Source organism: Ictidomys tridecemlineatus, chromosome 3, assembly GCF_052094955.1.
Source record: "Ictidomys tridecemlineatus isolate mIctTri1 chromosome 3, mIctTri1.hap1, whole genome shotgun sequence".
NCBI lineage: Eukaryota > Metazoa > Chordata > Mammalia > Rodentia > Sciuridae > Ictidomys > Ictidomys tridecemlineatus.
Window position 1 is genome coordinate 52,729,070 of NC_135479.1, and position 15,935 is coordinate 52,745,004.

Consider the following 15,935-nt stretch of genomic DNA (forward strand, 5'->3'; position numbering starts at 1 on the left):
AAGCATATATTTTGATGGGCCTCAGGTATCTTGTGACAGGAGAACAGGAAAGACCCAGAACTGGATTGGTTGGACGGTGCCTTTGTGTGTGGAGTGCCTCAGGATGGTCACAACAGGGAGGGAGGGATAACAGGATCTGTTCAGGCTCATTGCTCCTGCCTTTCATTTGCCTCTGGTCATAGAGGAGCGATTATGCAGAGATGAACCTATTCTTGGGGAAATGTAGGGGATCCAAAGTAGGCTGAAAGCTGGAGTGGCCTTGGGCTCTCTGCTGGAGCCCCCGCCCCCAGGAAGCAGGCTAGATGCAGTGTAGGCATTGTTTCCTGGACTGAGCTGGGAAAGGTGTTTCCCAATAGAACTAGTTCCAGGTGGTACTTGGTTTTGGTTTTAAATTATATGAATTTTATATTGTATTATTTCTACCAAAAGAGAAATATGCTTTTGAGGGCTGGCCCTTATTCAATCAAGTGTTGGGATTAGTTGACAAATGGATTGTATATGTACACTGCAATACTAACCGACTGTTGCTTGAGTGATCTGTGGGTTTGCTGTGTTTTCACTTCATTAATGCTCTGCTTTGGCCATATCCCCAGCCTTTTTTTGTGTTTTTTTTAGAGACAGGGTCTCACTGAATTGCTTAGGCCCTTGTTAAGTTGCTGAGGCTGCCTACCTTTTTATCTCCAGTCTTTCTTCTGCTGACCTTATGGACACACAAAAACCAAGATGGCATGTACCTGCTGCAAAAGGAAAGGAGGGAAATATCTCAATTCCCAGATTCATTAGTAAATCTGGCAGAGTAGAAAAAAAAAAGGGAAATTAATCTTTATAGAAGTGTAGAAGTATGGTTTATAGTTTCATCATCTTGAACAGGCTCCTTTTTTAAAAAGCTCTAGGCTCCAGAATTTGCCTGCCCCTGAGGAGGCTGTAGTGATCGTTGTAGTTCACCAGTTATCCTTGAGACCTGTAGGAGGGTTTTTTGGGGAGGAGTTATTTGTAAGTTTGTATGGTGGGGTGATTAGGTTCACCTCACCTTCTCACCCCTTGTAGCAGATGCAATGACGCCTTACCACATGAAACTATCCCTGAACTGGGTACATTGTATTTTGTAAACCCTGGTTGAGGATTTTTTGGAATCAAGATTTTACCTAGTCTGGGATCTCTCTGCCAGTTCTTCAAATGCAGGCTGCTCTGCCTTCTTGTGCTGGTTCTTCCCACCCCCACCTTAAAGTCCTTCATGTCCCCATCTAAAAGGATACAAATTTTGTATGTGATATAGTAAGTTGAATTTGCTCCAAAACTTTTTTCTCCATAGATTTGATTTAGTTTCCTATATATCACTTACTCTATTTTTGCAAACCAGTCTCTTTTCTTTTTGGCTTCATGTAGGTGGGCATAGACTAATTTTAGGGCACAATGTGAAAATAGTATTTGTATTACTATTTAATGTTTTTTCCTTTTTTTTTATTAGGCAAGAAAAAGTCATATTTCCCACGTTGTTCATGGGTAACTGAATTTGTTTGCTGTGCTCTTTCCCTATTTCTTAATCATGGTGTGTGGTGGAAGACACATTAACAAACTGGTTTTACTAACTGCATGGGGCTGATTCAGCTCTAACCAACTTACAGCCCATGAGAGAGCTTTCAAGATCCTATTTTACTTGACTAAATACCATTGCTCCATTATTATTATCTCAGCCATATGAAATAAAACTTCAGTAGATAGGCATGGTGGCCCTTCACACTGGACTGTCTTCAGAGGGATAGAGCTCCTCCTGTTCTCCAGTTGCTTTTCTTAAATCAGGCATCAGTAATTATGAACTCCTTTGCCTGTATGCGTGCTTTTGTGTTCCCAGATTAAAATAGAATGGCAGATGGGATGCGTGTATAAGATCTGCCTTAGTTTCAAAATTGCATTTCAGTTTGCACAATGCGGGTGAAGAATTGGAGCTGCTCGGAGCTTCAGTTTATCCATTGAAATAGGGTGACTCAGGCCCTTGAGTGTGCTTCCTGCTTTTCTGAATTAGCTCAAGCTGACTTCTCAGGTGTGCTGACCTCCTTCTTTGGCAGATTTAAGAGTTTCCCTCCTTTATCTCTGTTGTTAGATTTATTCTAAACATGCATTAGCTCATTTCCCCTTTTTACTACTACGTTGCCATTTTACAACTGACTGTAGCACCTTTTCTTAGTCTCAGTTTTTCAGACTCCTTAACTAGATGCTGTGTAAAATCATAAATTTCATAGGTTGGGAACCTTTTCTTTTTGGTACTGGGGATTGAATCCAAGGACACTGCACCAATGAGCTACATCCCCAGGCTCCTTTTAATTTTTTTATTTTGAGACAGGGTCTTGCTGAGTTGCTGAGGGTCTTGCTAAGTTACCATGGCTGGCCTCTTACTTGTGATCCTCCTGCCTCAGCCTCCCCAGTCACTGGAATTATAGGTATGAGCCACTGTGCCCAACCTGGATAGTTGATTCCCAGATCTGTTTTTCCATCCCTGCCTGTTCTTCTTTTGAGTGCTGTGTGGTCCACTGGGATGTTTCCCTTTGACTCTTGCTGTTTCTGATGCATATGGAGGCGATTTTTCTCTTGGGATCCTTTCTCCTTTGTAGTTCCCCAGAGGGACCTCACCTGATTGAAAATCCTACCTATAGGATCAGTGTTCTTCCTCTGGTTCTAATTTCCCATTTTTTCCCAAATATGTTTATCAGTGTATTATAGTTGTCCATTTTGATGGGATTTGTTGTTACTTCCATCTTTTTGACTCAGAAGAGAGATGCTGAGACCCTGGCAGATTGTCCTTTTTTCTGTACTCTACCCACCTTCAAGTCAAGAGTTCTACTTGGACAAGTTACTTACCTAGTTCCAGTTTGCCCTTTTATCCTGGATTGTACTGCTTATTTTTCCCTCTAGAGTTTTTGTGCACTGGGAGCACCAAAGTGACTGCTTGCTGATGACTGTTGAGTGGCTTCTGACCAGAGGAGGCTGGTAAGGCCTAGTGCCCTGGGCATGTGGAGGCAAGTTGTGGCCCAGCTTCCCCACAACTCACTGGGTGAGCTTGAGTTCATGATTATATCTTCTGTTTGGTTTCCTTAGCTCTATAAAATGGAGATAAACTTGATATTTCTTTAAAAGTTCATCTGACTTGAAAATGCTGGAAACCTACCTCTCAACCTGCAAGGACCCACTCTCGTGGTTGCTGCTTTTGTGTGTCCTATAGACCAGGTGCCAGATTCTTCTTGGCAACCCACAGTGTTCCCTCTCTGCTGAGTTTTGGTGGCTGTCTGTAGTAAAGCTGGCCCATCACAGTGATTTGTGATGCCAGGAAACTAAGTCACATGTTGGAAGCTGAAGCCTTTTGTCTTGTTCTTCTTGAGGTTTCTAGGAGGAGCCAGGAATTGGGGATACTGAGACTAACCAGACAAATGACAGATGGCCTTATTAGATGAGTGCTACAATGACATAGGATGTGGCCCCCAGCCTCAGTGACAACATAGGCATGTAATCTTGGGAGAATGAGGAAAGATGATTTAAAGTTTTTAAGTGATGAAGCTCAAAAATCAGACTTCCCTTATCTCAAAAAGAAAAGGGAAAATTCAGGCTGTCTATCACTGAAGTAGAACATTATACAACAGGGTGAAGTCACGTTCATCGGAGCTTCCCATCCATTGTTCTTAGTTTCTTTTGTGTGTGGCTTGATTTCAGATTCCAAATGTGTTTGATTTTTTTTTTTTTGGGGGGAAGGGGTACTGAGGATTGAACTCAGGGGCACTCAACCACTGAGCCACATCCTCAGCCCTATTTTGTATTTTATTTAGAGACAGGGTCTCACTGAGTTGTTTAGCACCTTGCCATTGCTGAGGCTGGCTTTGAACTTTCGATCCTCCTTCCTCAGCCTTCCAAGCCACTGGGATTATAGGCATGTGCTTGCTGGGTTGTGTTTTTCTTGAGATACAAACTGTTTCTTCAGAGCAGTCACAGGTTCTTTGTCAAGTCTCTATATGCCTGTTTCTCTGAGATTATAGTTGCTTCTTCAGAGGATGAAAAATTGTAGTCTTTGGGAGGAATTTGTAACACCTCCCACCTCTTCCTTCTCTCTCCAGCTCCCTGGGTCAGCTCCTGGACCCATTCTATAAGCAAGTGGAGGGTAGTGGTAGGCAGGTGTGGCACAGTGCAGCTCCTTGCAGTTGGCTGTCTCCCCGTAGTTGCTAGTGGAACAGATTCTCTTTGGAAGTTTTTTAGGACAGAAAAGGCTGAAGTAACCTCCCGAGAGAGGTTTTAGGCCCCTCCCTCCATTCCTTCCTTACTGCTTCCTGTGGCTGTGCTGCCAGGTGGTGGGGCTGGGGGCTCTTGACCTTGCTGGGTGTGGGGGCTGGTGCTTGTCGGGGGCTGGGGTCCTTGTATGAGTCTGCAAAGAAAAGCCTACCCAATTGACTTTGCTTGCTAAACAATTTTTAAGAAGTTATTTTTTTCTGTCTTATTATTTATAAGAGATTTGGAAAATAATTAAGTATAAAGTAGTAAACAAAATTTACTTAGTATTCAGAGGGAAGAAAGGTAATGATTGTTAAATTTACTTCTGTGATATATTAATACATGTATGTATATGTATGTGCATATATAATGTATGTGTATATAGAATCCACACATTCTCTATTTGTGTACATAAGAGCCACAACACTGTAGAATCTAGGATATATATTGTTTTCTTAAGATCATGGAGCATAGGCATTTTTCATTTAGCATTAAGTACATTCTAAATATTTTCCCATGCTATTAAAAACCTTGAAGAATGTGTATGATATTTCATTGTGTTGTTGTACAATCATTTATTTAACTAGTTCACTATTGCCAGTCATTTAGATCTGGTCTGTGGGGAAAAAGTCAGGACTGTGGCTGCAGTGGTCAGTGTGACAAAGTTGCTCAGGTGGGTCAATGTAGGTCTGGGTATCCCAGACTAAAAATGTACTCTCAATTATCTGGCCAACTGATGCTTTTTGGGATGCCACTCATCCTTGGGCTGTCAGGATTGTACTGTAGACCAGGTGAGGACTAGTTAGAGAAAGCAAATTAATTTCTTATTGTGTGGGGAGTACTTTTAAATGACAGTCTCTCTTTCTCTTTCCCTTCCCTCCCTCTCTCTGCTATGGTCGCTCCACAGGGCAGTGAACGGCTTTGACCCAGCTCCTCCTCCTCCTGGTCTGGGCTCTTCGCGCCCCTCTTCAGCTCCGGGTATGCTGCCTCTCAGTGTGTGAGTGCCCGGCCTCCAGGTGGGGGCTCCTGCCCTCCTCCAACAGCCCAGGACACCCACGCCTCACCCCTTGGTGCCTGGGCCCAGCCCTGTGCCCTTCCATCTGCCTCCCCATGGCTGGCAGAGGGCAGGCTGCATGCAGTGGCGGCTGCTGGGCCCTGCCCAGCCCCAGGACTCTGCGCGATATCAATACTGGCTATTTTTTCTTCTCGCCGTAGTGCCGTTGGTTTCACATGATTGCACTTTTGTGGGTCACAAGGTGATACATACGTGTATTACTTGGTTACTGGATGCAGAAGTATCATTCATCACACCTGCCTCATAGCCCCCACTCTGCTGTACTGATAGGATTTAGTTGTGTTTAGGACATTGCAGATCTTCTAGAAGTTTTTCCCCAAATCAGGTTTACACGTGCCCTCTCCTGAGCTCCCACCCATGCATCTTCAGTGCTCATGATCATGTGTCCCCCAACTTCATCCCCACAGTTTGAACTGTTTCTGGCAGAGTCAGGAAAGTCACTGAATTAGGGAAACATTGTCTATACCTTCTGATTTTATGTAAGCAGTTACCATTCCATAGGCTTGCCTCCAAAGCAGCAAGATGCCCTCTGAGTGGCAGGTGGCAGGAACCTCCAGGCCTGGGCACTCACAGGGCTGAGCTTCCATGCTGCTGCGTCGTCCATGTGCCTCAGAGGTGGGTGGCAACTTCCTCACCAGCTTTCTGGTCCTTCAGTTAAATGCCATCTTCAGAACATTTTTGTTTTATCCTCTGAGGGTCCGTCCAGTTGCATTGGGAAGGATTGAGTGGCCTGATTCCAGGGGCTGGCTGGTGCTAGCTCCTGGTGGCAGACTGACCAAAAGTGGTTGTCCCTGTGCATCCTTTGGTTACTCTCATGCTGCATTTACTGTTTACATTTGTTTTATTGTACATAGGTTTGTAAACATTATTGCCTAAGATATTTGTATATAACTTGGGCTTTGTAGCTTTTATTTATTCAGAACTCACATGGCATGTTAATGACTTATGATGGTGTCCTTCTCTGGGGCAGCTGTATAGGATCATCATGTGGCTAAAAAAAAGAAAAAAAGAAAAAAAAAAAGAAAATACTTCCCCTCAAAAAAAAAAAATCTTTTAATGTGGAAACAATAAATTTCACAAAAAAAAAAAAAAAAGGATTGAGGTTGCTTTATTGGGTTCCTGCCATCCCGTGAGAGAGAGCTGGAGTGTACAAAGGCCAAGTTCAAGTGTCTCTTTTGCTCTGATATGTGATGTGCAGATGGACAGCAGCTGTGGAGTAGACAAAGAAGATTCAGGTGGCCTTGGGAGATGTGCAGGGAACAGGCGTGCTCATGATAATTCTTTGTGCTGGTTACCAGCTCTATTTGATTTCCAGGGGCAGCCCAAGAATGTCCCAGGCCCCATGTGAAAATCTGGGGGAAGATTCAGGACTTTGAGGGATGGGGCTTGCCAGGTCATGGAGTAACTAACTGGGATAGATCCAGGAGCTGGTCCTCCAGCTGTGCGGCCTTATGACAAATGTTTTGGGATTACAAGTTGCTTGGATCTGGACTTGTCTCCTGTTATTCTCAGGTTAGTGCTAGCAGGTGAGAGAAGGTGCTAGATGTGTGGTTCCAAGTACAAGACAACATGCCAAGAAATGTGTATACTGGGAGTATGTGTGAATACGTCAGGTTTTGAACACTGCTAGCTTACAGCAGCATATATAAATGGCATACTTCATAGTTTTAAAATTATAAGTGAATGAAAAGTCAAAGTCCTAAGTGAGTAAGAAGTATTAAGTAGGATACATATTCAAATATTTTTGCTGTCAAGGAATGTCTGTCATTCACTGTTGCTGGAAATTTTGTTATAATCTGACTCACCTAAAGGCATTTGCAGTGGTGTGTGCTGTGCCCAGCTCTGCTGGTAGAGCAGAAGGCAAGAAAACTCCGAGTTTCTTATTGCTTTTTTGTTCTTGCTGTAACGGGGATTCAACCAGGGGTGCTTCTGCCACTGAGCTCCCTAGTCCTTTTTACTTTTTATTTTGAGATAGGGTCTTGCTAAGTTGCCCCAACTGGCCTTAAGCTTGTAATCCTCAGGCCTTAGCCTTCAGAGTCATTGGAATTGTAGGTGTTTGCCATTGATGTGCAGTAACTCCCAGCTTCTTGCCCAAGTATCATTGGAAGGATTGGATTAGATCGGTGGTTTCGGCATTTAGCAGACCTCTTTGTTCATGTAGGAATCCTAAATCTGAAACCTATCAAGCAGAGCTACTCTGGTTTAAGCAAGGATGAGATTTGGAAACCTGAGTTGTCATCCCTGGATTCCCAGTGTTTTCTCAGTTCCTTAGCAGCTGCATACCTCTGGGTTCATCTCACCCAGACTGTTCTGTCAATTGTTGATCAGTTGGTTGATGGCTGGGGATGGGCCCCATGTATTCACCAGTCCAAAAGACCACGGGCTATATCCGTGAAAGAGTAGTAGTATGATGTTAGACTTAATTCTAGTCCCTTTGGGAGTAGACCCTCACTTTTTTTTTTTTTTTCTCATGACTGTAGTAGCCCTTTGCATATGGCCCTGTAAGGAAACTGGCTCTGTAAGCCTCATCCATTTTTTTAGATGTTTTTGTTCAATATTTTGCTTTGTACTTTTTCACATAGAGCATTTGCAACTTGGTGTGAATGTTGCTACTCACTGTTTGCCTTTTTAGCTAAAGATCTCCTCTGAATGGATTTCTTCCTAGGGCTGCCCATTGCCTGGCTGTCAGGAATGAGCCCTCTCCACGCTGGGTCCACGTGATCTTCTCACCTGGAAGCAGCTGATCTTCCGGATGGCAAAGCACAGCCTCTTGCCTCCAGATGTTTTTACTTCACCACCAGTCCCATCCCTCGCTCCTGAAACATCTTCCTGGATGAGAGTAGGAGCCAGTGTTCCTCTTCCTTTCAGCCCAGAGTGGCCAGAAACTCTACTAACTCATTTCATAGTCCGGAGTCCCTGTGAGGCATGGGAGAGCCATGTGGAAGTGGCCGAGCCCAGCAGGATAGTTATTTTTTCCTCAGTTTGCAGAAGGGACAGTGTGCCCAGAGAGTTGGCCTTCTTGGAACTCACACAGCTAGCTCAGTGCAAAGCCAAGATGGGAAAGAGGCCAGTGTCTTTTTCCACTATGCCTTTCCAAACTTGAGTCTTTGCTGGCCTTAGCTTCTGTGATCTGCCTTTTCCCTCAGGAGGTGAGTAGGTTTTGAAGGCTTGGAAACGATGAGCTATGGGGGCAGCACAGCTGTGCAGCAGGAGGAGTCCAGTTCCCCCAGCCCTCCCTCCCTCCATGTCCCCCTCTTGCTGGACTGTTCACTCTGCCTCTCTCAGAAGCTGTTTCAGAGCTGCCATTAGCATCTCCTGAGAGCTGAGATGGAGGCCAGCACATTTGGGAAAATGGGAGAAGGTGTTCTGGGAGAGAGCCACAGCTTTAGGGAGCACCCTATACCTACCTCACCCTCTCCTCCCTGAATAAAACTGAGGAACCTGCCTGGCTGCTGGAGGGAACATGGGCAAGTGTTGGGATGAGCTAAGCAGTCAGTTGATTTCACTGTTGGAAGACACCAAGATAAGCCCTTTCATATTCAAGTTTTTCCTTCATGGTTGTTTTTCTCTGTTTTCCCCAAAGGTTAAGACAAATTTTTAAAGCCATGCCAAGCCAAAAAAAAAATGTGATTCTTTTCTAAAAATGAGTAGAGGAGAGCAATCATCTTTGAAAGTCACTTTCCTGTGACTTTAAGCACCTTATCTGAAAAATGGTCCCATGATTATTAAAAATGTAACTTATGGGAATATAGTAGTCTTTTTTTTAATTTTAAGGAAAAACAATAATGGAGTAAATATGAATGTAACAGACTTCCTTTATAAGTGTACATGAGAAGAGGCAAAATTGAAAACTGAACAAATCTTTTTTTTTAGATATATATAATTTTTAGTTGTCGATGGACCTTCATTTTATTTATTTATATGTGGTGCTCAGAATTGAACCCGGTGCCTCACACATGCTAGGCAAATGCTCTACCACTGAGCCACAACCCCACCCCCTGAACAAATCTTAATAGTGCTTGAATTGGGGATCAAATGGGGTTCGTGTTGCGGGGGGGGGGTGTTGATTTGAGGTCCTTTTGTTCATTTGCATCTACAGGAATTCTGTTAGTGTTTCCTGTCAGCTCTTTAGGAAGCCTCCCCCGAGGGACACATATTACACACTGAACTTGAACTTTTCCATTTATGGGGTGTTTTCTGATCAGGTGTCAGTTTCTTGTCTCCATGACACAGTATGGAGATGCTGCCTGGACCATGGTCTGTGGGTGGAGGCCTGACAGAGGGCAGTGGGTTCACTTGTGCTGGCTGGTCAGCCTGGGCTGTAGGTTTTCTGGACATGGTTGAGGAAACAGATGAGTGATGTCTTAATGAAGCTCGGCCCTGCTGCTTCCTGTAGTAGAGGATGGAGCTAAGAAACACTTGCTTTGGTTCAAAAAAAAAAAAAATGTGATTGATTTAACTAGGAAAAAAACTGTTAATCCCATTGTCAACTGGAATGTAGAAGAGGTGGACTTTCATGTCACTGGTTTCTTTGCTATTCTGTATATCTGGAATCATTCTAACAATGTGATAAGCTATGAAAACTACTTTTCATACTCTGTGATGGTAAGAACAAATCAAACAAGTTTCAATGGCTGTAATACAGTGTTGGTTGGTAGGGAATGGTCAGGATGAGCCCCTGAAAGCGTGCAGCCATTGCTTAAACACAAGACTGAAAATGACCAATGGAGAAGGACACAAACAGGAACATGCTTATGACAACTTTATTAGGGGGGAAAAATTGAAATGCAAAGGATGCAGATGGCTTACTCTGTGGCTTCTAAATTTTTTACTTTAAGTTGCTCAGATTAATTTTTGAAAAATTGGCCGAATACTGATTTTCATCCATTGTCCTTCTGTGATAAAGAGTTCAAGGTTTTCGAGCAGTAGCAACACAAGGCAGCAGCTCCCTGATTGCCCAGTGACCAGCTCAGTCATACCTGGAGAAATGTTAGAAGCTTCCCTGGGCTGGGGTTGTAGCTCAGTGGTGGAACCCTTGCCTAGCACATGTGAAGCACTGAGTTTGATCCTCAGCACCACATAAAATAATAAAAGAATGAATGAATGAATGAATGAATGAATAAATAAAATAAAGGTATTGAGTTCATCTACACCTTAAAAAAAAATAGTAGTAGAAAAGGAGGAGGAGGAGGAACAGCTGCTGCTTTCCAGGTCCCTGAGTCCTGGCCTTGAAGAGAGTATTATGTATTTCATAGAATCTCAAGACACTAGGGCTTAGAAGACACACCTATATTTTGCGAACCACTAAGAAAAATGTTCCAATTAGAACTATGAAAATGCTTATCATTTGTACTTTTTTTTTTTTTTTTGTGTGTGTGTGTGTAGTTGTAGGTGGACAGCATGCCTTTATTTGTATATTTTTTTATGTGGTGCTAAGGATCGAACCCAGTGCCTCCCACGTGTAAGGCAAGTGCTCTGCCACTGAGCTATAGCTCCAGCCCTGTACTTCTTTTTTAAAGATTTTTTTTTTTGGTAATGGTAGATGGACAGAATGCCTTTATTTTAATGTGGTGCTGAGGATCGAACCCAGTGCCTCACACATGCCAGGAGAGTGTGCTATCGCTGAGCCCCAGCCCACCATTTATAATTCTTATAAATTTATTAGCTTTTAAACTTCTTCAGATTTCTATCTTATCACACTTAATTCATATACAAAAAGAAAAAGGCGAGATTCATAAAACATCACCTTCTGAGTCCAACATTCTGAACTACTCTATTTTTTTGAACTACTATTTGACCCATTGTTTTCATTATTTGTTTCCCCAAGCAGTGCTGCCCTGTGGGTTGTGCTGAGTGTTGGTGATATAGCATTCTTGAAAAGCATGTTCCACTGTTGGCTCCAGAATTTTCCTCTAAGCTACTGATATGCATTCTGCAAGTTTTGGTGCTGGGCTATATTGATCTTACCAGAAGTCAGGTGATAGCCACATCCCAACTGCCACCTGCTGACAGTGATTGTGAGATGCATGATATCCGAGGTATTTTATAATCTGCACAGTACAATATGGAGCTTGATTTCCCCCAGACCCAGTGTCGCATTAAATCTTAAATAAGGCTTCATGACATCCAGTCAGTAGGAATGGAGCCCATGATTGGGCTACTTTGAAAAACTGAACAGATCCCACTGCTGTAATGAATCAGACATGAATTTCCCGTCTCAGTAGGAGTCGAAGGACATGCTCACACTTTTTGTATATGGTACATATGCACTGCAACTGTAGGATGATGCCAGCTCTGAAAATGTAATCATCAGGTAACTATGCCCTTTTGATAGTTTCATGTTAGATTTCTGACAAGAACAAGACACTGCACATTTGGTGGATTCCCAAATGATGGGAATGGACTGGACTGCGAGGTCTGGTGCTGACTTCTGCAGCAGGACATTTTTAAAATCAGTCAAGATTTGGAAAAGCTCTTGGTTCACATTACCCCAGAAAGGTGGGGAGGGACTTCATCGTGTCCCTCTAAGAGTGATAAGGCAGTCTGCAGAGAGGACCTCCCCTCAGGTCTCCAGAACTAGAGAAAGAGGAACTATGCCTCTCCTTTCTCCTTTCCAGAGTCCATTCTGTGGCCAGTTCTGGCTTTTGGGTTTTGAGAGGTGAGGCAGGGTAGGAAGGGGTGGTTTTGAAAGCTTTCTCCACTAGTCTTTTTTTTTTTTTTTAATATATTTTTAGTTGTCAATGGACCTTTATTTATCCATATGTAGTGCTGAGAATCAAATCCAGTGCCTCACACATGCTAGGCAAGCGCTCTTCCACTGAGCTCTAACCTCAGCCCTGCATCAGTCTTGACAGGGACAGGTCTATTCCTTGGCATCACTGGCTTAGGGAAAAGGGGCTGTGGGACCGTCATACCCAGCGCCACAGGAGCGCTGGCCAGAATAACTTGGCTTTATGGCCCATAGTTCATTTTAATTGGGGTTGCCAGGGATGGGGAAAATTGATGACAGGAAGAACTTATGGTGGGCTATAGAGACTTTAGAGACTTCAGAGTTTTACAAGTGTTATCAAGCCAGCAGGCTAGAGATAGGTGTTAGCCCTACCAGAGTAGTTTAAATAATCCCCAGAACCATTAAACACACACACACACACACACACACACACACACACACAAAACAAAAAAACAGTGCCTATGACATAGCAAAGATAGAGCATTTAGTTTTCATGAAGCTTTGAGGTAAAGCTCCAGCATGGTTTCATCCCACCTAAACCTCTTGTTGGGTTCCTCCTCTTGGTGACCTGTGCTACTTGGTGAAAGGTGGTCAGCCTCTTAAGACTTGCTAGCACTCTCAAGAGTCCACCTTCCTTGTGCCCTAATGCTTGGGAGAGGTGTTATGAACTATCTTTCTTAGACCATGAATGTACTTTTAATGAAGAAAGGTTCCTTCTAGTTAGCATCTTTGTGGCATCTGGAACTGGAATCAGTCCATGGAGAGTGTTTCTTCTGGTGGGCTGATGTGGAGAGTCAAGCCAGCCAGCAGGAAAGAATTCTTTGAGACAAACAATTCCCATAAGTCCATGAACTCCTGGACTAATTTATTGGATGTGGGTGAGAGAAGGTAGCTGCAACACTGGAACTCCAACTACCTTTGCGAACAGAAGGGAGCACTTTTGTCCTCCTCATGTCCTCACTGTTGCTAAGAAGCTTAGACACGCACCTCTTACCAGGTTGATGTGTGGGCTTACGCTTGACTAATAGCCAAGACTATTATGGAGCAAGAAATCTTATTTGGCCAGGTGTGACGGTACATGCCTGTAATACTAGTGGCTCAGGAGGCTGAGGCAGGATTGTGAATTCAAAGCCAGCCTCAGCAATGTAGTGAGGCCCTAAGCACCTCAGGAAGACCCTGACTTTAAATTAAAAAAAGGGCTGGAGATGTGGCTCAGGTGGTTAAGTGCTCCTGAGTTCAATCCCTGGTGCCAAAACCCCCCAAAAATCTGTCTGCCTGCCTGGGATTTCTCTACAACTTTAGCTGCTTGTATCCACTCCCAAAGTGCTTTCAGTGTCTATCCTGTCTGAAGATGCAACCTGAAACTTCTTGGACCTCTTAAAGTACTCTAATCCAGTGATTACCTTCTTTGGTTGATGACCCAAACCATCCTGAATTGCTTCCTCGGCAGAAGGGTCTCCAGCCCCACCTTTGGGTGTCCTTTCCCTCCCCAACTATCCACACAACAGTAGGTCACTGGTGACAACAGGACTTAAGAGCCAGGACTGCCTGGAGATGTAGCGTGCCATTGAGTAATTTCTGGGAGAGGAAAGATCCAGTGGACCTTATACCATCTTTTAACTCTGTGTAGCTAACCCCCCTCCAGTTAAGTCACAGATGGGATATTGAGAACAGAAGGTGAGAAAACAGGTTCCATGTTCACATGATTATTCTTCTTTATTGAGGTCTGTTTATTCTCAACGGGTGCTTTTTCCTCCAAGTAAATAAGCAGGCGTAAGTATCTATAATGAATAAATTTATTGTCTTACAAAAATCATTGTCTAGAAATATGGGAATACAAGAAAAGATATTTGCAGTCAGGTGTCTGGTGGTCAACAGCCAGTACAGTTCATACAGGGGGAAATCAAAGATTCCAAACCCACGTGACAAATTCTTCCTAACAGATGTTAAAGCTTTTAACCCAAAAGGTTTGTGTTTTCAAGCACATTGCAGAGGATCAAGGATTTATAATTAACACTGATTTGTTGTCACTGAATGTTTATAATACCACTTTGACTAGAGAGGTACATGATATGAAGCACAGTCAAAACTTAATACATTAAATTGTTATAGAGGCAAATAATATATTTAACATTGTCTTAGTACTGTAGTGTCTAAGGCACTTTCTGTAATGTCAGTTTGCTTAACTATCAACCAAAAACAGAATGCTAAGTGTTCACTGTAACACTGTCCAAAAGGAAGGGAAAAGGAAAAATGAAGAAGGATTCACACCCACGGGCATGTCAACATTCAGGCAGGTGGCATCTGTTCTCGAGGTCCTCAAAACCTCATTGACAAACTTGTAACAAGCCTCGGACACAAAACCAATATTCCCATTTTGGGCTCAAAGCAGCGGCTGAATTTGCAAAGTCAGCACAAGGGCCTGGCTGGCGAGGGAGGGCCTTCTGCTAGCTCCTGTGGGGGCCGTGGCAGCTTGTTCCTGAAGTGAAGGGGGCACTGGCCAAGCCAGATGCTTCAGGAGACCATCTGGAAGTCCCTGGATGGCTGCCACCTGAGGCCTCCGCTGTGTCGTGGCCACTACCCTTTTTATGCACAGACCAGCCCTGGCAGGACAGTTCACATGAGTAGATGCAGGGACACCACCAACTTGAGGGGCAGAGCCACCCCGTGGGAGATGAGTATAATAACCCCAAATGGATGCGGCTTCCCCCAATCCAACCCACCCCTCCTAATCTTTCCGAAGCCCCTTTCACAGTTTGCTCACTGAAATAGTGATCATTATTTGAAGAAAATGAGATACGAGTGCGGTTTAAGTTCCACAATGTTCTAAGACTGGATGCGGCCGAGGAGTCAGGGCCAAATGAACACAGAACTAAGTTACCTGTCTGTCTGACAGAGAGCATGCAGAGCGACTGAGCAACGACCACGGGGCTGCCCCCGACCCAGCGACTGGCAACGAAGGGTCTGGAGTTTGCTTTAAAAAGGGTTCTTTTCTTAACATGTATTATAAAATGGTCTCTTGATGAATATATGGAAAATAGATGCAACGATGAGACAATCTGTTTAATATGTGTGTGTCTTGTGTATGTATATATATAAAAAGGGGAGCAATTGTACCTAATCTGAAGCGGGATACAGTCTGTGTAGGCGGAAAGCCTTAAGACACAGTTGATCTTTCCGTAAGGAATTCCATAGCTTGCTGATTCCTCACTCTGTAGGATGCCCCGGGCAGGCTGGCGCCCAGGAGTTCCTGCCTGTCCCACTGGATTGCCTCCTCTGGCTTCCTGTGCCTCTACTCGGATGGTGGCGGCTGTGTCTCATTGACATCACTGGTCTTACTTTCTGTGTCATCATCTGACAGCTCTAGGGAAGCTCCTTCAATGTGTAGCTGACGCCGGCCAGATCGGCTTGAGGAAAAACTGATTGGGCCACCCCGCCTGGGAAAAGAGAAAGCAGATGCGCATGGGCAGATGCATAAGAACATGCGACCGTCATGGTGATCCACCCTCAGCAATGCTGAGTCTTGTCCTTGGGACACATGGCCTTGTGGGAGAGGCTTTGTGCTTGTCCAATCTACTGTCCCCGCCCAGGGGCACCCTGGCCAACACACAGTGTACGTGAAACAGTCCTCAGAGACCTGGGGATGATCTGGTTCAATGTAAGATTGATGGAAATGGTGAGAAAGATGGATTAAAGCAAACTCTACCTGCTAACCAACATTTTTGACAAAAGGGCCAGATAATAAAAATCTTTTTAACAAATCCTTAAAAATGTAAAAACTAGGTGGTGGCACATATCTATAATCTGAGCAACTTGGGAGGCTGAGGCAGGAGGATTCCAAGTTTGAGCAACTTGGACCAGTCTCAATGTAAAAAGGAC

General features: G+C 44.0%; 2 protein-coding genes across 14 annotated transcripts in view; one reads left to right on the top strand and one right to left on the bottom strand.

The window, feature by feature from the left end:
- Positions 1-15,935, top strand: part of Ndel1 (nudE neurodevelopment protein 1 like 1) — a 64,121-nt gene that overhangs the window by 45,372 nt on the left and 2,814 nt on the right. For 4 of the 7 annotated variants that reach the window (XR_013436332.1, XM_078042871.1, XM_040269435.2 and 1 more), the window contains exon 9: positions 5,159-5,229. Coding sequence is in view for 5 of the 7 variants with exons in the window: in XM_078042871.1 (XP_077898997.1) it covers positions 5,159-5,229 (71 nt within the window). In the remaining 2 variants the exon portion in view is untranslated. Of the gene's footprint in view, positions 1-1,468; positions 1,504-2,910; positions 3,050-5,158; positions 5,648-7,991; positions 12,483-15,935 lie in introns of those variants that run through there. The other 3 variants (XR_005726491.2, XM_013361743.4, XM_005332858.3) reach the window with 3 other exon arrangements.
- Myh10 (myosin heavy chain 10) overlaps positions 13,835-15,935 on the bottom strand; it is a 134,939-nt gene continuing 132,838 nt past the window's right edge. For all 7 annotated transcript variants that reach the window (XM_078042867.1, XM_005332861.4, XM_078042869.1 and 4 more), the window contains one exon: positions 13,835-15,493. In XM_078042867.1, coding sequence (XP_077898993.1) covers positions 15,349-15,493 — 145 coding nt within the window. In that variant the 3' untranslated portion in view covers positions 13,835-15,348. The remainder of the gene's footprint in view (positions 15,494-15,935) is intronic.